This window comes from Ursus americanus, chromosome 24 (genome assembly GCF_024610735.1).
Source record: "Ursus americanus isolate L20-20 chromosome 24, mUrsAme1.1.p, whole genome shotgun sequence".
NCBI lineage: Eukaryota > Metazoa > Chordata > Mammalia > Carnivora > Ursidae > Ursus > Ursus americanus.
Genome location: NC_142150.1, coordinates 28662631 through 28689085, shown reverse-complemented (window position 1 = coordinate 28689085; position 26455 = coordinate 28662631). Strand labels below are relative to the sequence as shown.

General features: G+C 55.3%; 1 protein-coding gene across 1 annotated transcript in view; it reads left to right on the top strand.

Annotated features, from left to right (window-relative positions):
• The first annotated feature begins 6451 nt into the window (after positions 1-6451).
• ALX4 (ALX homeobox 4) overlaps positions 6452-26455 on the top strand; it is a 40188-nt gene continuing 20184 nt past the window's right edge. The window contains 1 exon segment of the mRNA XM_045808689.2: positions 6452-6908. Within this exon segment, the coding sequence (XP_045664645.1) occupies positions 6452-6908 (457 nt within the window).

The window sequence follows — 26455 nt, the reverse complement described above, 5'->3', positions numbered from 1 at the left end:
CCTGGCTTGGGGGTTTGGCTAATGAGAAATATTCGTAGATTTTAATTACCCGTGTCCTCTAATGAGAAATATTTGTAGATTTAAATTACCCGTGTCCTCTCGGGCAGTTACTGATATTCAGGGGTGCTCTGGCTGGGACCCCCAGAGGAGGCCTTCCAGTTCTAACAAGGTCCTCTCGGGATCTAGCAAGGATGAAGGAGGTCGCCCCGGTAGAGTGCAAACCCCCCTCTCAGGAGCTTTCCAGCTGCGTTTTCCACCGGGCTCAACAGACCCCAGTTGGGCCAGCTCTGGCCCTCTGAACTCTCTCCCCACTTACATTTGCGAGGGGAGGGCAGGAACCGGGATGCACCACCGATGGGATGCACCGCCCGACTTCGCCTTCAGATGGGAACCCCAGCCCCACGTGGAGAAACGGGGTGCTGGGAGCACCGTGAGCGCGGGAGGCAGATCCCTGGGGACATCTGGGTGAGCAAAGGTGTGCGTCCTCCATAGGCACAGGCGGCAAGGTGGGTCCTTTGTAAAAACCTCCATCCCTCCCACTTTGTACTACTTTGACGCCCAAGACCCAACAGTATGTGAGCTACGAGGACTCGCTGATCTGGCCCCTTGGGCGTTCTTGCCATTCACAGATTGCTGCAGGGAGATATGCCCCTGAATGCAGGCTTCCTTTGGACCCCCTTGCTCTCCAACCTTATTAAACATAGTGCAGGAGGTGGGGGAGGTGGTTGTCCTCGAAGGGTTCGCCAGCCAGGATCGATGGGGGCCCGGGCATGGGAAAAGGCGAAGCACTGAATCTGGGGGTACAGGGCCCGGCAATGAGGAAGGGCCGACCCGGACCTGGTCCTGTGCCTCTCAGACTAGGTCCTCCCAGAAGCTCAACGCTCCTAGGAGACCCCACTCCTTCCGCAGGACAGCTGGGTGCACTTGGGTGCGGACCTGCTGTGTCCTGAGTCCCCCATCCCTCACACTGACCTCGGACCTCCTGGAGAACCTTGGTGGGGCAGTGCCACCCTCCCCACCTTGGTCCGACAGGGGGCGCGGCCAGCCCAAGGGCAGTGCTGGTGCGGGAGCTGAGCAGGCAGGTGCCTCAGTGTCTGCATTTGGGGAGACTGGGGCGGGATCTGGGAGGCTGGATGCGGGTGGGTCCGCGCATATGGCCAGGGCTGGTGATGGCTCCGAGTCCCTGGTTCGGCTCACTTCTATCCCGCACCTTCAGCACTGGAGAAGTGAAAGCCTCTCTGCGTGCCCTGCAGACCAGGGGGATCGGGAACCATTCAACCCGCGGGTCCCTAGAGATCCTTGAGAACCAGACTTGCTTCCAGAGGTCTCTGACAATGCAAAGTGTTCGGGGGCATGGGTTCTGATGTAAGATCACCTGAGTCTGAATCCCAAGTCCTCTGTTCTGCTGATGATGCTAAGCAGTTGCTTCGCTTCTCTGTGCTTGGCTGTTTTGATCACTGTAAAATAAGAATAATAGTACCACCATGGGGCTATTGTGAGGACTGCAAAGATCTCAAAGTGCAAGAACTTACTTGTAACAGTTGTCCAATACATTGTTGCTAATACATTATTTCCAGAGGGTGAGGCTGGGGTACAGGGATCTGCAGGGCGGGGAGGGGTCCTGTGCAAAATGTAAGATTCCTGCCCTCCCCAATTTGTCTCTTGACTCTTTCTGCCCATTCTGCAGGTGTCCAAAATGGCCTTTCATTGACCCCAAACTTCTGAGCAGTTTTTTTTGCCTCCTGCCGTTTATGGGATGGGGGGGCAACTTGGAGCCAAGTAGTCCGCACTTCCAATGAGGTGGGTGTGGTCCTCATTTTACTCACACTGCAAGTTGAGGCTTGGGGCAGTCAGGAGAAGTCCCATAGAAAATAAGCCAGTCTGCGTCTGCCACCCCACCCCCACCCCGGGGCTACAGTACCCAGGCCCTGAGCTCCAATGTTTGTCCAGTAGGGGCGAGAATGCGATCGGGAGAGCTCAGGGGATGGTTCCAAATCTGTCCCTCCCTTTGAAAGAAAGGTGTGTCTGCTGTGCCTTTCCCCAACCCAGAACCTTCTAACCAACTCAGTCCTACATGCCTGATTTCCAGACTTCCAGCCCCTAACTACAGGGACTGGGCAGTTACCCTCCAGGGCTGGAGCACGCTCCCTTGCTATTCATTCATTCATTCATTCATTCATTCATTCATTCATCCATCCATCCATCCATCCATTCATTCATGTGTTCACTCCTTCAGCCATTCTTTCAATAGATACTACTGAGTATACCAGGCACAGTACCAGGCACTGTATTTCCTACTGGAGAGACAGTAGTCATGAACTCACATTCAAGTAGGAAGACAGACAATAAACCAAGATCAACAAACGTGAAAATAATGTCGCATCAGCATAGATACTATGGAAAAACATAAACAGGCAGATGTGACCGAGCAGTCGCTGGGGTGGTGAAGGAGGATCTCCCAGAGGAGGTGACCCTGGGCACTTGGCCTTGACAAAGAAAGGCATTTCTTCAGCACTTCCCCTTCCCCAGCTCTGTGTGGAGCCCTCCAAAAGGGAAAGCTGCTTCCAGCCCTCAGAGGAGGAGTTGCAAAAGGGAGGAAAAGGGGGGGACAGCTGTGGTGTGCCTGCCAGGGGTGGGGGAGCAGGACCTGAAGCAGAGGGCCCTGCTGACCCCCTGCTCCGGTATGCAGTGAAGTTAGGGAAGTGCAGAGATGGCCCAGCCAGGCGAGTCAAGAGCGGTCCGAGGAGCTTAAGACAAACAGCAAGCCAGAGGGAGCATTAGCTGCAGGAGAAATCACCCGCCTGGAAAGCAGAGGCTGGCCCCAAAACCTGGCTTCAGTGCCCTCGGAGCAGCCAGGTGGCTGGTAACCTTCATAGGGGAAGTGCGTGGGAGTGGCTTGGCTTTTAGCAATGGATGGGGGGATGGGCGGATGGATGAACAAATGATTGGACACACACAGACAGAAATAACCAGCTACACTCATTAGTGTTCTCTCCTGAAAGGTGTGTTTTTGAAGGGACTTGGGAGAGGGGGTCAGTGACGGTTTTCACAGGCAAACGACATGCCCAGAATGTTCTCATGTGGGTCACAGGCAAACCCACACACAGCTTCATGCCTCCTCGCTGGCAGGCAAGTGCTCACTCTGAGTCCGTCCGTGGATAGAAAGGTAGAGCCCTGGCTCTCACGATGGTTCCAAGGACGCAGGACTTCAGTGCATCAGAGGGATTCCATCTGAAGGCATCAAATGCTGTGCCTTGGGTTTGAAATTCCCCAGGTAGCTGGGGGAAAGGCCGAGGAATGAGGCATTCGTGAAACAGGTAATACAAGCGAAGGTGGGCAGGTGGTGAGAGGCAGTGCTTAAGGAACGCTTCCTGGAACTGGGCGGGTTTTTTGCTCCGAGAGCTCTGTGGCAGCGCAGAGGTTGCTGGAGAATATCGTGTCATTACCACTGCACCTGTCTTGCACCCACGCATTTCGATCCTCTTGGTCTTCCCCTCGTGTGTAGGCCTGGAATGAGAGGGGTGGGGGAGAAGTAGAGGGTTTCCTGCCACGGCTAGGATCATGGAACGGAGTGTCTGTTCGCTTGGGACTCTGTGGCAAAAAATTCACCCGCAAGCCTCTGAACCACACGCCGTTTTCGTTCATTCATTCAACACACATTTTATGAGGACCTATGATGCATCAAGTCCTGTAGTGAACAAAACAGGCTTGGTCCCTGTTCTGAGAGAGCTTGCTATTCTCTGGCAGCCCCAGAGAGGTGGGCAGGCTCTTAACTTTGTCCTTAATTCCTGAAGAGGGGGACAGATAAAGGAAACCAAAGACCCTGGAACTAGTACAGCAAGGGGCAGTGGAGAGAAACCTGGGTCCCACAGCTCTGGCTTTAATATCCTATTTCACAAATATTTGTGGGGCAGCAGGCGTGGCAGGCACTGCCCTCTAGGAACCTGACTACTGAGGTCAAGATTCACACTGACGTGAGCAACCAAGACAACAATGGGGTCGAGATCGAGACTCAGCCAAAGGGAGCACCGTATCCCACCCGGAGATATGGGAAGGCTTTCGGGAGGAAGGGACCCTAGCTGGATCCCAAATTATTAACAAGACAAAAGCACAGGAATGAGACTAGAGACTTCCAGGTAGGGGAACCCGGCTAGCTGCTGTGCACAGGCAGACCTCGGGGGGGTTCTGAGAACTGAAGAAGTTGGCCGGACTGGAGCATTTGGGATGATGGGAGGCTCATCCACTTTTTACTCTCTGAGGTTTCTTTGAGTTTCGGTCTACCCATCTGCAAAATGGGTAGGACAAGGTGAGTGATGTCACATTGGTGGGGGGTAGCAGGGAGAATGACCTGTGGATGGCTTCTGCCACGATAGATAGGTGCTTAATAAATATAAGATGAGTTATATATGCGTGGCTTACGACCGTGGGCCAGAGAGACGCAGGTCCCAGTGGGCCGCAGGGGAGGGGTTCGGACCTGCGCACCCCTGGCCTAAGTTTTCGGAATATCTTTATTAACGAGCACTTCAAGGTAAGACTCGATGGAAACCAGATGTGGGATCGAGCAGTCGGCGGCAGAGCAAGGAGCAGAGATACCAAGGGAGTGGGGCGGGGTGAAGATTAGCCCAGTTGAGGTTGGGGGTAGAAGCACGACACCCCAGGTATTTTTTCTTTGGGAGAACTTAGGTCCAGAAGATTGATTTCTGACCCACATCCCTGGGTTCAAGGCGCTTGGGCGCTCTCTTCTTTTACGTTGCCCCTTCACCTCTCACCCCCGCCCATCTCCTTTGAGGTAAGTCCTCAATCCATGGACTTTCCCTGCAGTTTATCAAAAGCTGCTCTAAGTGGCCTCCTTCTAACTAGTCATTCCCCAGTGGGAGACCCGTTTCCTCTACTCTTTGCATTTTCTCTGTCCCCAGTGCCATCCCAGGACCCTGGAGGGACTAGTCCCAGCGTGGGTTCCAAGGCGCCCCCCCCCCCGCCAGGTGACCGCACCTCTCTGAGCTTTGGTTTGTTCATCTAAAATTGGGGACCCCAACCTCCACCCCTCACAGTTGTTGTGAGACGGCATAATCGATGACCAACCCTGGGGAAAAGGCAGGACGCACTCTAAAGTTTGTTCTCCCTTGCTGTGGCTCGTCCCAGTGCCCCGAGACGCACACTGCCGAGGAAAACCACAGCCCATCAAATCCAAGCCATCGGTTTTACAGTCGGAGACAGTGAGTCTAGAGAGAGAAGAGGCTGCCTCACCCTTACCCCAAGCCTTAAGCAGGTGACTGTGCGACGACAGGGCACGACCAGAAGGTCTCCAGACTCCTAGCTCTCAACCCCAGGACCCAAAATCCCCTGGGCTGGGCGCGGACAGGAGGAGAGCGCCCCAGCTCTGCCCCAGGAGGGGAGGGAGGGGACTGAGCTCTAAAGCTTCTGTAACCTGGCCCATCGAAGGTTTCTCCGGTGTTTGAGTGCACACGGGCCCCTCAACACCCGGCCCCAGCGCCCATGTAGGGGAGGGAAAGAGTTAATTAGACAGGAAAGTGGCCGAGCACAGGACTACTGCCGAGGGTGTGTGCTAATTTCATAGAGGGATCAAGAATGGGAAAGAGGGGCTGGAAGCAGAGAAAGAGGCACCCGTGGGAAGGCCCAAAGCTGTGCCGACAAATTCGAAGCTCAGTGTCCCAAGGACTTGACCTACCAGGAGGCTGGCGACCCTTCTGACTCTGACAGTGAAAACGTGTTAGGTGTTTTTTTGTTTCTTTTTTTTCTCTTTTCTTTTTTTCTTTCTTTTAATCTGTCACTAAAGTTTTGCCTCTCCCACCTCCCCTAGGCCAAAGCTTGGACCCGCCAATTCTCAGCCTAGTCTCCGGAGTCCTAGGGTCGGGTCACCTCTCCTGCCCGGCCTAGAATCGGAAAGGCCCTCCGGCGCCTCCGGGTTTAATCCCCATCGAGGGAGTTAGTAGCATCTCCTTAAGAGAGAGGAAGGGAGGGGCAGGGGGTGTTAAGAGAGTAGGGAGGAGGGGGAGGAAGAAGGAGAGAAGGAAGGAGAGAGTTGGGGGAAAAAAATTCACTCTCCCTCTTTTTTCACCCCCACTTCAAAATTGTAAGAGGGTTTGGGAGATCTGGTCAACTTTCCGAAACATCTGAATCTTTTTACGGCCCTCCGTTCTTTCCCTGGGCCAGCTGTGGGGAGGGAGAAGGAAGAGAGAGGAGGAGGAGGAGGAGGGACGAGAGAGAGAGAGAGAGAGACAGAGAGAGACAGAGAGAGAGCGCTAGAGAGAGAGGAGAGAGAGGAGAGAGAGGAGAGAGAGCGAGACTTGGAGAGAGGAGGGAGATCGAGCAGGCCCTCGCGGAGCGCAAGGCCACCGCCTCCTCGCCTCTCCAAACTCCCGGCCAAGGCGCGCGGTGGCGTCCTCGCGCTCTCGCTCGCGCCCCCGCCCGTCGCCCGCGCAGGCCAGGCATGAATGCTGAGACTTGTGTCTCTTACTGCGAGTCGCCGGCTGCTGCCATGGACGCCTACTACAGCCCGGTGTCGCAGAGCCGGGAGGGCTCCTCGCCTTTTAGGGCATACCCGGGCGGCGAGAAGTTCGGCACAACTTTCCTCTCGGCCGCCGCCAAAGGGCAGGGATTCGGAGACGCCAAGAGCCGGGCCCGCTACGGCGCGGGGCAGCAGGACCTGGCGGCACCCCTGGAGAGCGGCGCCGGGGCGCGGGGCTCCTTTAACAAGTTCCAGCCGCAGCCGCAGCCGCAGCCGCCGGCCCCGCAGCAGCCGCAGCCGCAGCCGCAGCCGCAGCCGCCCGCGCAGCAACCGCATCTCTACTTGCAGCGCGGGGCTTGCAAGACTCCCCCGGACGGCAGCCTCAAACTCCAGGAAGGCAGTGGCGGCCACAACGCGGCCTTGCAGGTCCCCTGCTACGGTGAGTGCACGTGCGGGGCGCTCGGGGCTGGGGAGCGCAGGGCCGGGGCTTCGGAGCTTTGCAGACCCGCTCGACCGGCGGGAGGCAGGGCTCGGCGAGCCGGGGAGGCGCGGGGCCGAGCAGCGGGTGGCTCTGTGTCGGAAAATAGGAACCGACTGTTCCGAGGGGACCGTGGGATCCGTCCTGCCACCTTCATCTCCCCACGCCGAGGGCTAGGAGCGTCTTTGGCTGTTAAGGCGACCGGGAGTTCGTTTCTCTCGGTCCTCCCCGGTGCCCCAAACCACTCGCTTTGCGCTGCTCGCGGGGCCGACTCCGAAGCGGATGCTTCGCCCGGCTCGGGTCTTGCGGCGGCAAAGTGGCGTCGCGGCGCTCGGGCGCTCGGGGCGCGGGGCTCCGGGGCTGCTGAGGCCTCGCTCCCCGCAGGCCTGGAGGCCCCCGGGGCGGTGCTGCAGGTGGGAGCGTCGCAGGTGCCGAGCCCGCTGGGAGCCTGGAGCGCAGCCGGCTGAGCGCGGCCGGGATGCGGTGGATCAGGGACACCACGCGGGTGCGGGGCCGCAGACTTCTGGAGCCACCGAAGACCCGAGTTCGCCCCCTGCACACACCCCCCACAAGCCCGGCTCGCGGCGGCAGAGGCAGACGGGCTGGCGTTCGGAGCGTTTCTCCTCTGGCGAACCTGGGAGGCGGCTGGCTCGGAACAATGGTTTAGGACCCACCCGCAAGAAGGCAGGGAGCTAGAGAGTTGCAGGCAGCGCAAAGCTGGGGGAAGAGGGAAGCTTCTGGGTCCTGATTTGGGCCCACAGGGAACCCAAGGCCTAAATGACCTCCAAGCCCCCTTGAGCTTGCGGGCAGGACGTAGGCCTGGGCCCCCAGAGCTTAGCAACCATGATGGAGGAAAAGGCAGCCTGAGGCCAGAGCGGCTCAGCAGCCTCGGCCTTCTCGCCCACTGCTTCGGGATTGACAAGCCCCAGGCTGGCAGAGAGAGAAACCCAGAAGGGAGGGAAAAATCTTCTCTGGGCTAGGAGCCCTGGATACAGGCTCTCCCTGAGGCCTTGGCCTTCAGGCAGGGCCCTGGAGCTGAGCTGGTCCTGACACAGCAATGGCTTTGGCTGCTCTGGTCCAGCCTGAAGGGAGAGGCACCAAGACTGGGGACAGACATGGGACATGGTGGAGGCCTTGGTGGCTAAAATAGCCTTGGGAAAACAGCCCATGGCAGACACTTTCTTATCTTCAAACTAACTTTCCAGAGGCTCAGAACTAGTTCATTAGGTGGTTGTTTTCATAAACATTTACACAATTATACACTCGACTACACACACACAACCCCTCCGTCATGAGCCAACACAGTCACACACTAAATACACTCACTTATGTGGCCTCACACACAGTCACACACTCCCAAACCCACAGGACAGGACTGAGAGCGGATTTGGAAAGATCCAATGGACTTTCCCCGCTTCCTCCACCTTTCCTCCCCACCTTCCTGTTGGAATGAGATCAGGCACTCAGATCACAGACCTTCGAGGCTCCACACAGGTGCTCCTTCCCCACTCCGACAGGCAGGGGCTGTCAGCTCCTGTCAGCAGGCACCCACCTGCCAGTGCTGCTGACTCAGGCTCCCTCCTCCAGGCCTTACCCAGGCCCCTCCTGGTCCCTGTCACCAGGACTACTGGGTGAGAGCAAGTCTCAGACTGGGGGACCCCTGGAGGTCCATTGTGCAAAGCCAGGGGCCTCACAGGCTCTCTCCCGCTATACAGGATTTTCACGTTTTAAAGAAATTCACTAGTGAGGCTTCTGAAGAGGAAGAGACATGACATAAGAAGAGGTCCCAAGCTGCTTCCAACCTCTTGTTTGGCAGATGTCTTCAGGTCCAGAGGGAAAGAGGAAAGGGCTGGCACCCTCTGGGCACCCTCTCGGAGCCCTGCTGCCACCCCTCCCCACTGGCCTGACCCTTTCTCTAACTTGAATTAGCTGGTTGAGCAAGCGACTCCTCGAAAGCCCTTTTCCTCCTAGAGATAACTGCATCAGTGGGTGGTAAGTGTCCCCCCCCCCACGCCAAGAGAGTAGAAGTCTAGTGTCCTCCAGGTTTCAGCCAAAAGCCTCCACGTGCATGGGAACCTGTGGACACTCCATTCTGAGGACAGGGCAGACCCCTGCCCGTGCTCTGGGCAAAGCCATAAGCTGCAGATTGGGACAAAAGGCAGCCCAGAATCAGCCACAGGACCGCCACTCCCCCGCTGCCTGAGACGAGCACTGCTCAGGGCAAAGCCACAAACAACAAACAGCTCTGTTTATTCGAGCTTCCCTGGCCAGGAGGAGATTTCTGGCCCTTGCAGAAAGATTAGGCACGTGAAGTCCAAGATGAGAAACCAAGGCACCAAGAGGTTGGGCTGTGCCCTTTACAAAGGCAGCTGGGAGGAGGGCCTCTGGAGTTGGCTCCGTAGGCAGCCAGCAAGCAGGGAAACTGAGGCACACGCTGGCGGCAGTTCTTTCCCGCATTTGGAGAGTGCGGACTCCAAAGGGGGTAAATGGGGATCAAAGAAAAAGCCTTGGGATGTTCCCAGGAGCTCAGGGCAAGGTGGAAGCAGACAAAGCCTCAGCCATAGGCTCCGCCGTGGCTGCTGGCGGTCTGACTGCAGGTAGCTTGGACTTTGCAACATTCCTCCCAGCTCTTTTGGTCCCGGGTCTGGAAGCTTGGTTCGGGAGCTGCAGAATTGCACTGAGCTGGAGGCTAGGCCTGGGAGACCTCCTCCGGAACCTCGGCTCCAGGGAGCCACTCCCCGGCATCCAAGCGCCCTAGGGCTAGCGAAGTGCCGGCCTGGGGGGCTGCTCCAGGGCCACGCTGAGAGGGTGCAGGGCGGGTAAGCCTCCTCCAGTCCCTGCGGCCCGGCCTTCTCCTTCTGGGAGCTGCTGAAAGTGGGGGTGAGACATCCTCTCAATTTGTAGGCATCCCCACCCCTTCCTGGGCCTCCGTTTCCCCGTCGGTACTGCAAGTGCGACGAGCAAGCTGAGCGGCAGTGCCCTCCGGGTGCAGGAGAGAATCGCGAGCGAGCTTATGAACGTGTCCCGCGGCTTGGCGTGTGCTGCAATCCCGCCTCGCTGGGCTCCGGTGTGCACTTTGGCTTTCCGAAGTCCTTGCTGGTCCCTGGCCCGTCCTTGGGCCCGTGGGCCCCGGCAGACACGCCAGGTTGGAGACCCGGCGTTTCTCAGGGGCACAAAGAGCCTCCTCGTCGCCAGAGTGAGGTTTCCAGCGCATCGCCCCCGAGGCCCAGGCTGCGAGCCCCAAGCCCCCGCCACCGCTGCCCCAGGCCTCAGCCATGCGCCCCGGGAAGCTTCGGGGAGCAGCCCTGCTCCCTCCTTCTCTTTCGCTTTCGATTTGGTGCACGCAGGTTTTCGTTGCTAGCCACTGGCTACCTTGACATCCACCCCGCGGCCCCCCAAAGACGAGCTCGCAGCTCAGAGGTCGGGAGGCGCCGAGGGCCCGGCCGGAGACCCCTGGGGCGCCGCCGAGGGGCTGGTCCTGATTTGTCGAATTAGACGCAGTGTTTGAACGCTACGGGTATTTATTTCCCCCCACACCGACATAATCCACACACCACCAAACCTGTAAACTTGGCCCAGGTCGTATTGGAAGTTAGTCCGAGACCCGGCGTGTGGTTTTGCATAAGAGAAGCCCAAAAGAAGACGGCGAGAAACGGACAGGCCAGAAGAAGCCGTTAAGAGCCCCTGGGTGACTGTAAGATGATCGAGAGAAAATTCCAGCCTGGGAGCTGTGCTGTTGCCGACCCAGGTCACTTTTGGAGGAGGGGCAGAGAAGAAAAATGCTTTTAATGTTGTACTTTGTTAATTTCTATAGCCGTCAGCGTGCTCGAACAGTCGGCGTAAACACAGATGACCTTAAATAGCAAAACGGAAGGCCCGGATTAAAGTTTTTGGTATTTTAAATCAACCAATTTGCACAGTTCTCTTTATTATAGTTTATGCACAGTTCAGTACACCGCTAAGTGGAAAGTTCGAAGAACTGTTCGTTGTGCGGACACGGGTATAACCACCACCGGGGTCACCATACAGACCTGTATATGTACACGAAAATTTGGGGGAAAATTTTTTTGGTGGGTTGTTTAAAGAAAATTTCAGAAGAGACTTTGAGAGCTGGAGACCCCGTTCCCACCCCGGTTGGTACCGGTGGTGTTTCCTGAGTGGGCTGACCTTGTACCGCCAGGACATTGGCGCCACCCGGACTGGGAAACGAGGTTACTTAACCGGCTGCATCACAAACCTCGCTGCCGTGGCCGGGCTGTCCCGGACTCGCCGAAGCCCCGCGCCACGCAGGCTGCCAAACGGAGCCGAGGTAGGAAAACGAGTTAAAATACCATGCATAACATTTCGCCGAAGTCCCTGAGGACTTTCGTTTTGGAGAGCAGCTGGGCACACTTTTGGGGGGATGTACCTTCATCTGGGCCTCAGCCGCTTTCCTCCTGCAGCTCTGCGCGCGCGGCTTTGTTTTGATGGAAAATTGTACGAAATGGAAATACGGTGGCTTTTGCAGCAGTGGGGGTGAGGGGAGGTTGGAGTGACGCGGGCTCCGTCTGGGTTCCGGCTTCTCCGAGGACCAGGGTGCCCGAAGCAGCAGGCGGGGAAAACTGCCGGCAGCGCCCGAGGCTCCGAGGGCTGGGGTCCCGGAATGGGGAAGCCGCCGGGCTTGGTGGTGCACGTTTTGCGGCTACAAGGAAACGGGAGTAGGGAAGAGGGGCTGCGACAGAGTGCTTGGCTAGAGAGCGCTCCCTGCCCCCCGAAACCCACTCCCACGACCCCTCCCCGCCCTCACTGAGGCTCGGGCACTGTTTTGAGTGGGGCGGTAGGAGCCCAGTTCTGCATCTGGATGCAGCCTGCCAGGCGCCATCTGGCCACGTGCTCCCGAAGCCATGGGGGCTCCCCGGGTGTCCCTCGCAAAAGTGACCCAGGTCATCAGATTAGGAAACTAAGACAGCTCCGTGCTGATACTGCTCAGTGAATTCAGAGTTTAAGACACCGGGTCCCCTCAAGGGGACCCAAGTACTGCTCGCCTTTGCCAAGTCTGGATTAGACCAGTGAGAAGAGGCCCTTCTTCCAAACAGTGCCCTTTTGCGGAAAGAAGACACACCTCTCTGCTGCCAGCAATCCCTCTCAGCTGCAGGCTGGTGTTTCTCTAGGATCATGGTTATTCCTGGCCCCCAGGGACCTCCCCTCCCCAGCTACAGCCCCCTAGCCTTCTCTGGTCTATAAATGTGCAAATGGGCCACACCCCCGCCTCCTTGAAAGATTCTCCTTCCTCACCCGGTACAGGGGGTCAAGGTAGCCAGGGTCAGCAAAAGCACTGGTGCCTGACAGCCGGTCTCCCTAAAAAGGGTGACTCAGTGGTGCGATAGAAGCCTCCTGTGTGTCCACGGAGGTGTCGTGGGGACCCCAGACCCGACTCCCCACCCCGTGCCCAGGGCATTCCGTTGCCTTACCTACCAAACCAAACACCTCTTCTCTACCCCCCATTCCACCCCGCACGCCCCGCCAGCACCAAGGAAGAGAGGGAGGGGTGGAAAGGGAGTTGAGGCTTGGCTAAGGGGCGGTTCAGAGGAGCAAAAGGCTGGGGATTTGGGTGGTGATGCGGGGCAGGGGACAGTTCCAGATCTCAGCTCCAGAGGCAGACAGAAGGATCACCACGGAGCTCCACTGCACCCTTTTTGGAGAGGAGGTTTTACTGGGAAATACTAGCGGGATGTGTGTGGGGTTAGGGGAAGAGGGACTGAGGCGCCACCACCCGCCAGGTACCTGTCTTTCCCTGCCGCCGCACTGCGTGTGCTTGAACGCTCGCTCGGAGCTGCTGGGCGCCCGGCGCTGCTGCCTTGTTCCAGGAAGAGGGAGAGAGCCGTGCGCGCTTCATTGCATTTTTAAAGCTGATCGCCTTCGAGCGGATTCTCCGTCCAAACTGGGGGCCGCGGAGCGTGGGCGTGAGCCCCAAGGCTCTTGCAGATGGACTGCTGGCGACCCAGGCCGTCCAGAGCTGCCCGTTGTCCGCGCGCTCCGAGGGCCCCGGCGGAGAAGACTGAGAGGCCGTGGAAGGTTTGGACGAGGACGCTAAGGTCCAGGGCGGCGCACGTGCGGGGCAGGGCGCGCGCGATCCGTTGTAGATCCGGCGGGGTCTCCACTGCTGTGTTCTCTACTCCCTGCGTGGCCTTGGGAAAGCCCCTTCCCCCTCCGCTCAGGGGTCTGAGCTTGTGAAATGCAGGAGTTTGGACAATTTCCAAAGGCCGTCTACAGGCTTCTGCGACGGTACCAGTCTGGACCCGCCTTCACCCTGTTTCTCTGCCCTCCCTCCCGGCTTACATACAATTTTGTCCAGGAGAAATTGGATAGAGCGGACAGAAAAGTCTTCCCTGGAAGCAGAAACGGGTCTTGAGGGTTCCCTGAGGTGAGTTAAGGGGATACAGGGACAAGGTGGGCGGCAGTTCCAGGGTAAGTAGGCTGGTGGCCCTGGAGGGCCCTGTTTGCCTGCAGGTTCTAGACTCCAGGCTTGGACTTAAAAATGGCGAGGAGCCAACTCCGGAGCGTCTTGGTGCCCACAGATGGGCAGGCTCAACCTGAGGCTCTGGGGTTCCCGGCCCCTCCAGTCCACTCATGTCTCCGTCTCCACTCATGGTACCTATCTCCACGCTTACTGAACACCTACTATGTGCCAGCCCTCCTCCTAGGAGAGCAGAGTCCTCGCCTGATACCCTATAGCTTTGGGCCTTCCAGATGGAGATTTTGGGCATAATAAATGCTTACTGACTAGTAGGAGGATGAATGGAGAATTGGAGTCTCACTCAGAGTGTTGCTCGAACATGGATATATATGGGGGCTCTCATGAGCACGAGAACAGCATGAACTCGGCTGGCTTGTGTCCCGCCCATACCCCTTGGGTCTGGGTCCTGTGTCCAAATGTGTTTCAGGGTGTGGCCGTGCGTACTCACTAATGTGCACTCCTGCGTGACAGACATGCTTGCGCCTGTTGTCCCCCGTGTAGGGGAGCTGCATGCGTGTTAGGGTTGCACCTGTGCCAGTTAGGCACTCCCCTCGGGGCCTCCTGTGGCAGGCAGAGCCTCTGCCGTCAGAGTCACTTGTGGGGAAACGGTGACTAATCGTCTGTGCTTCACAGCCTGTGGCCTTCCCAGCCGCGGCTCCCCAGGAAGGCTGACCCGGTGAGTGGCAGCAGAGTCCCCACGTGGAGACCTAGCGTCTTCCTGGGGCCCTGGCAGGGTCCACCCAGCCCACCCACACCACAAAGAGGCCTCCTCCCACCCCTAGCTCCCAAGTATACCCTCTGTCCTGTGTAGCTCAGTGCAGAAGAGAAACCATTGTGGGCGCCGTCGTTCGGCACGTTGCAGATCCCATTTAGCAGATGAGCAAACTGAGACCCAGCAAGAAATGGAGCCCTGTAGCCAGGTTAGTGGGAAGGCCGAATGCACAGCTGGGTTTTCTTCCTTCCAAGGCTGGGGGTGGGGGAGGAAGGGGTTGGGGGAATATCTGCTGGGCTCACCCACTCTCTTCCTTTGCTGTAACCCCTCCAGTACGTCACACCACTCTCTGTGCACCAAATAACCCCACTCTCCTGAGAAAAAAGGCGGACTCCACCCTGAGAGCCTGGGGATTCAAGGCAACAGTCGAGTACCTGGGGGGTCCCCGTGGGATTGCAGGGACTCATCCCACCTGTGACTCGGCTGGGACTCCTGAACCCTACAAGGCTCCCTAGGACAAGTTTCTTCCCAGAGTGGTGGAAACCGTGCGGGTGCATGCCCGAGGGAGTCAGCTGAGGCCACATGACCAATCTTCTCTTCTCTGGGATGGCCACCGGTCCGGCCAGGGCATTGGTCATGTCCAGGAGCCTTGCTTCTCCCCCACCACACCCAGTGGATCACGGCATTGGGGTGGGCGTCCCACCCGGTGTTGGAAGAGATGCCAGATGTCTGCTGGTGCAAATGTCCTGTTTCACAGACGGGGGACAGAGACGCTGGTTCTCCTCCCCGAACTTTGCCCGTCACCATGCCAGGCCTTTGGGGGACTCTGAGCAGCACAGGACACGGCCCCTGCCTTCAGGTCTGGAGTGGGAGAAAGATCAGTAACTGGGCAAGCCCAGCTCACTGGGGCAGGTACTGGGGTGGGGAAGCCCTCACTCAGGCTGGGGGGCATGCATGGCAGGAATGGCTGTCCACGGGGCAGGGGGTTTGCAGCTCATGAGAAGTCCCCCCACCCCACTCGGAGGTGAGCCTAACCTTGCCTAGTAAGGGGAGGGCTCAGAGAAGTTGCCACGGAACTCGAACTCGTCTCTGTGTCTTCTCTGGTAGCTGAACAGCCCGAGGCTGCTTCTTCCTCCTTTTCTCCCTCCAGACCTTCTCTGGCGAGCAAGGGATCTGGGTTCAAGTCTTGACTTTGCCACAGAAATGTGCCTTTGGAACAGTTTGCTATCTCCGCCGTTCCACTCAATCTTCTCATTTGTAAATTGAGGCCGTCTGGGCCTGTCCTGCCCTATGAGGGAGAAGAGTGTGAGGGGTGTGAGGGTGCAGAGAGGTAGTGTGCCTGCAGGCACGTCCTGTCTGGTCAAGGTCTCTGCCATGGAAGGATTAAGAGCCCCGCCCTCTTGCACCCTTGGAGGCACTAGGGTATTGCCAATGATGGCAGGGAGGTGGGGGTTCTGATTAGAACGGCACGGCACTAGGTGACTTCTGAGGCCCTGGGGTTCTGTGCTGTTCCAGGCCTGGGATCGAGGTGCCAGGAGAGAGGTGGATGGCTCCTCCAGGATCTTCAGGAGGCCTCTGGGCCCTGCCACTCTGCCCGATTCATTGTACTGAGAGACGCCCCTTGGGAAGGGGAAGATTAGTCTGACCCGCCAAAGGGGCCAATCTGTTGTGCCTGGCCTGGCTTCCTGACTCAGTTTCCCCATCTGCAGGACAGGGACAATAATGAAGTGAGTCTGGTGGAGTGTGATGCAAAAGGGGGTTTGAGTTGGCCGGGCAAAACCCCTGTGCTGCTGCTGCCACGTGACAAGCCACATTTCCCTGCCCCCGTGGTAGGCAGGCAGCCTACCAGATCGCGAGGGTGCTTCCCTGAATCCCAGTCGCTGCCCCATGGGATAGACCCTCCTGCCATCCCTACTTCACGGATGCAAACAGACTCTGAGAGCTCGAGTTCCTTGCCCAAGGTAGGACTGCTAGGAAGCGAGAGGCAAGTTCTCGATGGTCCAAGGCCCTGAGAGCGTGAAAAGCATTCTTTTGTAGGAGAACCCTAACTAGACTTGATCCTGTGAGATTGGCAGACTGGGTTTTACAAATACGGCCTCCAAAGAGCTCTCCCCTTCTCCACATCTGGGGATGTGGTAGGTGGGGAGGTCAAGGGTGGGCTTGGTGCCCGGCAGGTCAGCGTTCTAGACCTGACTCTGTGACCCTGGGCATAGCTTCTTCACCTGTTCAAGTGTCCTGCTGAGCTGTGGTGAGAATGGCGGGGGGGCAGGAATGACATAGGGGCCTCAAACTGGTGTGAGGGATTTCTCCTTGAGTTCCCAGAGGCTCCGGGAACATGCCAGAAACTCTGCTCAGGGCAGGGTGGAGCCAAAGACCATGAGAGGGACCAATAATGGGCAAATCTTTCCATTCTCTCTTCTTTCCTCCTTCCTTTGAATCCAGGCCTGGGATGAAAACCCAACTTCCGGTTCTCTTGCACCCTGTTGGGAAATAGTGCATTCCCCACAGGGATCCCTGTGGAGCGTGGGGTGAGGGAGCAGAGAGGTCTTGGGTAGCCCCGTTTTGTATGAGCCTGAGTCCTCTCACACTCCACCGTTGGAGGAACACCGCTTTGCCCCACTGCTTCCCCTTGGCTGTCACCAGCCAGGGTCCAACTCCAGTGAGATGGGTAACCTCCCTCCCCACCCCACCGTCCTCCTCCTCAGGTCTCCCCATTTCCTGCAATGAGTGCTGGGTCCCTCCTGCCCGCAGCCCCAGCCCCGCCTGCCCCATTCCGGGCTCCTCGGGCTCCTCGTCCTTTCCTGCTGCTCGCCTGGCAGGGCCACCTGAGAGCTGCTGCTGTTCCTGCCTGTGTACCCCATCTACTCAGCCCTACCCCCTGGGATTCGGAGACACCCCCCCCTCCCCAAACACAGGGATGCAGCACTCTACTCTGGCAAGAATGCCGTCCTGAGCTCCCTTGATGAGGAGGGGGGTGGCAGCCTTGATAACAGTGCACCAGGCACTGAGGGGGGTGGTGTGGATGGGACGGGACGGGGAGGGCTCCATCCTCCCTCTTCGTAGAGAGAACTGGGCGCAAACACCGCTGTGAGAAGTGCATTGCCAGAGGCTTCTCCTATCCCACAAATCCCTGGGGCTTGAGCCCTGGGCAGGGAGGAGTGGAGCATTTGGCCAGGAGTGAGTTGATCCCTGACCCCAGGGAGCTGGATGTGCAGAAGCCAGAGTCCCCAGGGGAAGTGTAAACAGACTGGGGCTTTGTGGGTCCAGACATTTGAGGTGGACTTGGGAGGAGCTGAAGAGGAACTCCCACTGAAGGAGCTGGGAATGGCGCTCTAGACCCAGAAAACAGCGGGAGCAAGGCCTTTGAGGTGGGAAAATACCTGCAGTGTTTGGGAAAGAGCGAGTGTGGGGTGTGCAGGGGGCCCCGCTGGACACAGGCAAGATGGGGCCCAAAGAATGGCAGGAGCAAAGCCCCACGCGCGGTTCGCTTTCTGCTGAAGGATCCGGACTTGAAAGAAGCCTCTGGAGGCCTCTGAGCCAACGCAGTGAAAGAGGCCAGGATCCCAAGCTGAGTGTTCTTTGTGCTACTCAGATGGCCTTTTTAAAAATTCAAAATCTCTTGTTCAATTAGGGATAGTTTTTTATCGTGGTAAAAATATAAAGTTTACCACTTTGACCATTTTAAGTGAACCATGTGGTGAGGACTAGGAACCTCATAGAAGGGGACTCCCACAGTAGCTGTCCTTCTGTGTCTGGGCAGCTGTAGATTTCTTTGAAGAAATGTGGATTCAAGCCTGTTGCCCATTTGGGGGGTTGGGTTGCTTGTTTGTATGTTGTTGAACTGTAGGAGCTCTTTACATATTCTGGCTAATAATCCCTCATCGGATGCATGATTCTCAAATATTGTCTCTCATTCTGTGGGTTTTCTCTCACTCTCTGGATCGTGTCCTTTTGATGCACAGACGATTTTAATTTTGATGAAATACAGTTTATCAATTTTTGTCTTTTGTTTCCTGTGCTTTCGATGTCCCATCTACAAAACCATCGCTAACTCACGTCATGAAGAATTTCCTGTGTTTTCTTCTAAGAGCTTTACAGTTTTCACTCTTGAGATCCATTCTGAATAAGGCTCCAACTCTGTATGTTTTCGCATTTAGATATCCAGTTTTCCCAGCTCCATTTGTTGAAAAGACTGCCTTTTCTCTGTTGAATGGTCTTGTCACCATCAGTTGGCCATTATGTTTGAAAGTCTATTTCTAGGCTCTCTGTTTTGTTCCATTGGTTTGTCTGTCCGTCCCAGGCATGGCCTTCTGAGGTGAAGTCCAGATTCCCAGAATATAGGGAACCTCAAATGTCATCCCATCCATCCCCTTGCCGCCAATCTAATGACTAACCAGCCAAAGAGATCCGGCTCAGGGACAGATTTGTTTCCCAGGAACCAGAGCTGGCAAGAAGGGGTAGAGGGCAGAACCATTGGCAAGAGTGTCAGAACATGACCTTGGCCTCTGGCCAGGCCCCTGGCTGTTGAGGAGCCCCAAGTAGGTCAGCTGACCCTCCTGTGAGAATATGGCATTTGAGAAAATTCTCATGTGCTCTCAGGGTCTACATACCATTTGGGCCATTCCTGAGAGGCCCAAATCTGGGACCTCTTCCTTCAGTAAGATGATCCCAGGGCCCCCTCCTGGTGGAGCAGGGAGGAACTCCAAGAGGAAAGCCCCCATCTATCCCAAACCAGCTCCATGCTGTTGGCCCTGTATCTTGACTATTTTCTGTTCGATTCCCATGAGAGACACTTGCAACTCTGGCCATCCCGAGTGCTGTCCAGTGAACCGCAGAGCCTGGGGCTGAGGCTCCAGGCTAGACATAATTCTGGGCCCCCATAGGTGACCAGAGGTGGGGGTACAGAACAGTGGTGATCACCGCCGGGGGAGGGGGGCTCCCTTCTGCTTCTTACTTTGCAGTCCCCCAGCCCTGGTGATTAAAGGGAGACCTGCTTGAACCCGTTCTCCCAACTGCATGCCCAAAGGCAAGGAACAGGCAGGCTCTCTAGTATTCTTGGAATCTTGTAGAAACTGTGTTCAGCCCACCGTGAGGTTCACAGGCAGCCTGAAGCTTTATATGCCCTTGGTTCAGGGAGGCTGCTGTGCCAGGACCTGGAAACAGATGTCAGCCTGTACAGCTGAGGGGCCTTGGGCAAATTGGTTGACGTCTCTGCCTCAACCTCTTTGTCTGTAAAATGAGGCTAAGAATACTATCTACCTTTTAGGAATACCGTGAGAATTAAATAAGCTAATACAGGTAAAGAGCTTGGAACAGTCCTCGGAACAGAATAAGTGCTCAATAAATAATAGCTGTTACTATTGGCAGGATTTTGCTGGAACCCTGACGATGTCAGGCTGGTCAGGAACTTCGACGGACAGTTACAGTTGACTTGGATACATCAAATTGGAACGTGAACAAATGATAACTGAATTTACACCGGGTGGTTGACAAAATCCTTTAAAATGTGGATGAGCGATACAAGGCATGGGGGCTTAGCATGGGGGCAGGAAGGGTCAAGGAGGGAGAAGGAGGGCACCCCCAGGCCCCTCAGATCCTACAACCTGCGTCTCCCCAGGCTGTTGTACCTTGCACCCAGGCATCGTGAGCTGGGGCATAACTTTCTTTCTTCCCCTCCGAAAGTCTGTTGTCTGTGTCGATCCGACCACGTCAGACCCGGAGGTCCCCTTGGGCGGGATCTGTGCATGTTAATCTCTGCATGGACTCGGATTGGGCACAGAATGTCCGGCTCAGGGGCTGTCAGGAGGATCCGCACCGGCTCTGGGCCCCAGCACATCCATCTGTGATAAAGGCAGTGGTAGTAAGCGTCGCCCTTGGGCGGAGCCTGCCCTGGGATCTTGCACTCAACCCCCTCAGGAGGTATTAGCCATCCTAATTTACAGATGAAGAAGGGAGACCCAGTGCAGGCCAGGTGCCCAAGTGCTTGAATTGAGCCCAGATCTCCTGAACACGGAGGGCCTTTTTCTTCTCCATTCCTCTGTCCTTAAGGTTAATGCTCATGGCCTTGGTGACCTCATGGCTGTGTGGCCATCAGATGTGACCAAGCATGTGGGGAGCTCAGTAAATTGGGGAGTGGGGTGGGCCTGGGGGCGGATTTTCAGTATACAGCAAACTGTCTTCCCCTCACCCGCTGCAGTGATGACCACAGACCTTGACGGCACAGGCCCCATCTCCCTCCTCCTTCCAGAGTCCTCCTCAGAATCAGGCCAGCCCAGCCCAAGGCCCCGTGTGTGGGAGCAGCTCCGTGGGCAAGAAAGGAGGAGGCAACCACACCTGCACCCTCCAAGCTCATGATAACTGACCACACGTGGAGCGGCCTCCTTGATTGCTCAGCCTCAACATCCGGACCAGGGTTGAGGGGAAGCATTGACCTGGAGAAAAGTTTCTGAGCTGAGGCAGATGGGTGGACAACGAGGACCGGCTTCCCCCCTCTTCAGCCCCCACTCATGAGCCCCTCGGGACTCAGCCCCTCGGCTGGGATGCTTCAGTCTCCCGAGAAGTGGCAACAGGTGGAAAAGAGATGAGCTTGTCACACTTCCTCTGCGGATTAAGGTTTTCTTGGTAGAAGGTGCACGCCATGCATTTTATTTACTTTTTCTTTTTTAAAAAAATTTTATTGATTTATTTGAGAACGAGCCTGTGCACAAGGGGAGGGTGGGGAGGGACAGAGAGACAAGCAGACTCCCCGAGGAGCTTGAAGTGGGGCTTGATAAGGGCTGGATCCCGGGACCCTGAGATCATGACCTGAGCCGAAGTCGGACCCTTAACCGACTGAGCCACCCCAGTGCCCCCACACCATGCATTTTAAGGCAGAGACTTATTTGAAAACTTTTTTTCCGTCCAGATGAGCAGAAGTCAATGAAAGAACCATTCTCCAACCAACACGTAAATACTGGAACATTGAGGATTATTTATACGTACCTACTTGTGTGTGATGGGCAAAACACTTAGAACTTAACCTCCCCCAAGTTCCAGCCATTTAGACGGAAACCCTAACCAATAGCTTAGATACAAGGATATTCTAGAAATTTTGAAATTTTAACCATTTGATAGGTATAAAGGTGCAATTTTTTAAAGGTGAGATTGAAAAATCTTACCCATCTTCATCCATCTCAGAAAACTCTAACCGGCAGCTGTACAATTTACTTCAGCCATTAGTTTTTCCTTCTTGTCCAAGAGGAGGAAAGTCTGGCCTTTGCAGCTTATAAATGATTCTTTAGGTTTGAGTAAACCCATCTGGAGAAAGAGAACACTTGATTTTGGTGAAAGAAGCAAATTCTCTGCAGGCCCACGTGGTCCTGTCGCAGGCTGCGACGTTCAGTTATTTAACGAGATTAATTCAGTGCAACACGTATTCGCTGGGGGGGGGGCAGCGAAGGTAAGGGAGCGGGGCAAGACACTGTCCCTGCCTCCGGTGAGGGTCCCATCCAATGACAGAGGCTGCCCATCTCCTCTTGCAATGCTGCGTGATGAGCGATTTAATTAGAAGGGGCCGTTAGGGAAGTTCAAAGGAGGGAATCCGCAGGGAGGAGGTGATAGCCACGTAGGAAGGTGGCCTGGGGCTCACCAGGCAGAAGGGGCCCCGAACTGACCCTGCATCAGCGAGCTTAGTTTCTCTGTGACAGCAGCAAGTGGTACATCTCTGGAATGGCCCCTCTTGCCACTGCCCACCCCGGATGCCTTTCCGATGATACAGTGGGTGGAAGACACCGGATGTTCCCACTGAGAAATTCTTGAGCAGTTAAACATTGGGGTGCCTGCATAGGCCAGATGTCACCAAGAGTGTCCGAGGAAGTGAGGATTTTATAAGTCGTTCACAACAGACCTGAACTGCATAATCAATGCTGTGATTAAAATGGCCATTCTCCTTTCCCGGCTATGACTTCACATTGCAACGTACCTTAGGCTAACATGTATTGTGGAAGGGTCTTCTTTTTTTTTTAAACACACTAAAAGTTTTAAGTAAATATAGAACAAAATAAATTTAACATCTCGTTTTTACAGTGGTTTAAGTGTCTCAGCCCATGGACAGTGTTCGCTATAAATGTGGGAAATGTGCCCTGATTGGAAGGAGACAGTTGCAGGTGGAGTGACCTTGCTTTGCTCCTGCAGCTGCCCTGGCCTAACTTGGCCCCAAGTAACAACTGTATTCCTTTCTCCTGGAGGACTCCCACTGATGGAGAGCGTGCTGTGTCTCCAGCAGGGACACGCATTCTTGCACCTGCCTCATTCAACACTCACACCCGTTCCGGAATGTGGACCATATCGGCCTCACTTTACAGGTGAGGAGACCCAGGCACCCAGAGGCCAAGTCCTACCCTTCAGCGACAGAGCCACGTAATCTTCTTTAGACTCCTGTCATTTCCCGCATCGGGAAAACCCACGTTTCCTCCTCTTATGTTAAGTGCTAGAGAAGCACGGCTTCGCAGACCCTTCCAATCAGACTGTTGCCTCAAAGCCCCTCCTATATGGAGATCTGGATTGGCCCCTAAAAATATCCCCCCGCCCCGACCGAAGCTGGCCTAGATCCCCTGCCCTTTCCAGCACCCTGCACCGTCATCAGTCTCCCTCTTGACCGTGGCCTTGGAAGGAACGGGTCTTAATCGGGCTTTGTGTTTCCTACCACTGGGAACTTTGCCTGCATGTAGCTGGTGCCCCCGAAATGTTGCTGAATGAATGAACGAACGAACAAATGAATGAGTGAGTGAGTGAGTGAGTGAGTGAGTGAAGCAAGTAAGTGACAGAATCAGAAATCAAGTCAGAAAATTTCTCATTCATTGCATTTCACCGAGTGCCGGATTAAGCCTCTTCCGTCTGGCCTGCCTTGGGTCTGAAAGTGTCTCTGTTGGGGGGTGGGATGTGGGGGGGCTGGGGATGCAGGTTTTCTCCGTTACAGAGGAAGAATGGGAGCTTAGAGGGCTTCTGTGGGAGAGGCTTAGGGACAAGCCCAAGGCTGTATGGTTTGGTGGAGGTGGAGAGGGGACAATGCGCAGAGAGCCCACAGGGCTGATTTGAAATCAGGAGATGGAGATCGTCCACTGACAGGCTGTGTGAAGGCTCAGGGCCTCCTCATCCTCTCTGTAAGGTGGGGGTGGCCCAGTGCGGTCCCTGTGCTCTGGGGCTTCTTGCTGGGGGGAGGGGAGAGTTTGGGAGGCTACTTCTGCTTCTCTGGCAGTGGGCTGGGCTTGGGCCACCCCCCTTTCCCCTGGCAAGTGCCAGGATCTCGGGCGCCTCGGTGGCTCAGTCAGTTAAGCATCTGCCTTCAGCTCAGGTCATGATCCCAGGGTCCTAGGATTGAGCCCCACATCGGGCTCCCAGCTCGGTGGGGAGCCTGCTTCTCCCTCTCCTTCTGCTGCTTCTCTCTCTCTCTCTCTCTCTCTCTCTCTGTAAATAAATAAATAAATAAATAAATAAATAAATAAATAAATAAAATCTTCAAAACAAAACAATGCCAGGATCTCCTCCAGCCATGGGAGGCCAAGCTTGGGGTTGAGACCTGGGCTGGGTCTGGAGGGGGGGAGCTGGGAAGCTTCCAGTCTCCTTGAGGAGCAGCAACGGGGGGGGGGGTGAGTTCTGACTGAGGTCAAGACCCCCACCCCGCTGTAGCAAACATCAGGAGGTGATGTTCCATGTTCAATCATAAGTGGGCTTTTCAGGAAATAGTGGACGGGTAGGTACTGCTCAGAGGGATTATGTGATTGTTTTTATTGTTGTCCCCAGCCCTGGGGGAAGGCCCCTGTCTGAGGCTCCTCCCTGGTAATTAGGACCTGCCTAGTTTGGAGAGTTGGAAGTGTCCTGTTGTACTATAGAATGTAACACGTCTTGCCAAGACTTCTTTGGTTTTCAATACTCAGTTCAGGGCCACACTGTCATGAAGTCTCCCCTGACCTTTTCAAGCAAAACTGACCACTCCTCCCTGTGGACCCCGCTGTGCCCAGGACGCAGTGCTCTTGCCCTTTGGGCCCTGGGGCAGCTGTGACCACTGTTACCTGTCTGTGCCCTCCATGAGGTCACGACCAAGGGGAAGCACTCCATGAATGGACACCTGAGTGAACCGAGCAATGAGGGTGTGAACAGAGGCAAACCCAGACCCAGTATCAGGAGAGGATAAGAAAAGGAATTTGGGGGTGTAGGCTGGGAGGTGAAGGGGACCTAGCCCCAGATAAAGTTACCAGAAGCCAGGACAAAGGCCCTAAGGGACACCGACTAGCAGACTTTCTTTTCTTTTTTCAATTTTTTTATTGTGAAAAAATATACACATAACATAAAATTTACCATCTTCAAACTATTTTTAATTGAAGTATAATTAACACCGTAACTATTTTTAAGTGCATAGTTCAGTGGTATTAAATATATTGATAACGTTGTCCAACCATCCCTGCCGTCCATCTCCAGTGCTCTTCTCATCTTGTAGAAGCGAAAGTCTGTACCCGCTAACCACTAACTTCCCATCGCTCTCCCAGCCCCTGGCAACACCTTCTACTTTCTGTCTCCCTGAACTTGACCACTCCAGGTACCTCGGATGAGTGGAGGCTTTCCTGTGACTGGCTTATTTCACTTAGGATGTCCTCAAGGTGCATCCATGTTGCAGCTTAGGTCAGAATGTCCTTCCTTTTTAAAGCTGAATAATATTCCATCGTATGGAGAGACCGCCATTTGCTCATCCATCATCTGCCCTTGCGCTGGCTTGCTCCCATGGATTAGCTCTTGTCAGTGGCTTTCTTATCATTCCTTTTATTTATTTATTTATTTATTTATTTATTTATTTATTTATTTATTTTGGATACAAGGAAACCTCCCTCATTCATACCACTTGTAAGAAAGCTGAAATTATAATGGCCTCAAAAAATAAAGTACTTCTTTTACTTTTAAGTTCCAACAGTAGCTTGACTTCAGCTAACAAAACATGCCTCCTACAGGTCTTAGAAATGCTGCGAGAAAAATCACGTGCTCCAACTGGGTCACCCATTGCTTCCGTGAAAGGGAGGGTTTTCAGAGGGCCGGGGAAGCAAGGATCGTCCCCAGGGCTGGTATCTGCCTTGCGATTTTGCTGTGGGCGTGCAGGCCCGCGTGTGAAGGCTGTGGTTGCTCACAGCACCCCCACTCGTGCCCTGTTCAGATTACTGTTGACACGGCCTTCAGAGCAGGGAGTCCTGCGTCCGGTGATTTCTTCCCATTCACACCCACCTCCTTTTTTTCGTTTTGTAATCATAATCCTTTTTTTTTTATTTAAAAAAATTTTAAATGCAGGTATAATTAACATATACCATGATACCAGTTTCGGGTATACAACATGCCAGTTTGCTATTTGGATGTATTGAGCAATGGTCACCACGGTAAGTCTCGCTAGCATCTGTCACCTTCCGTAGTACAATCGGGTTTTCTCTTGGGATGAGAACTTCTGAGATCTACTCTCTTAGCAACGTTCAAATGCACGAGGCAGCATTATCCACATACTTCTTCTTTTTTAAAGTTTTGTATTTGGACACAGTTTCAGGCTTCGAGAAAAGTTGCAAGCAGAGTACAAGGAATTCCCAGGTCCCCACCGCCCAGTCCCCAGGTGTTAACGTCTTACCGATTTGTGTGCTTCTCCGTCCCTCGTGCAGGCTCTCCGGCCGTACGTACGTGTGCTGACGTATATACGCACACATCCGTGGTGTGTCCTGCACCGTTTAAAAGTGAGTTGCACACACGTACCTTCTTCCTCTGAAACCCTTCAGTACTTAGCACAGCATGAACACAAAACAAGACGCAGGGCTGGGGAGGGAGTTAATGGGGTGCAAGCTAGGGGATGGAGGAGACCCCGAAACCGAAGTCCTGAGAAAAGGCATGGGTCCCCATTGGAGGTCCCAGATCCTCAACGAAACCGAAGTCCTGAGAAAAGGCATGGGTCCCCATTGGAGGTCCCAGATCCTCGACGAAACCGAAGTCCTGAGAAAAGGCATGGGTCCCCATTGGAGGTCCCAGATCCTCGACGAAACCGAAGTCCTGAGAAAAGGCATGGGTCCCCATTGGAGGTCCCAGATCCTCGACGCTGAAGGCACGACACGCTGGGGCCGCCGCAGAGGCAGCTGAGAGGAGCGTCTTCCTGGGACTCCCCGTCTTGTTCCTTCGTCTTGACCCTGTGTCCCGGCTGCCCCGTCGTCCCGGCCCCATAGAGAAAATGCCCCGGGCTGGGGGTTTGAAGCTTAGCTCTGCCTCCGACCCCTTGTTGGTTGTTACACAAGCCATTTACTCCCG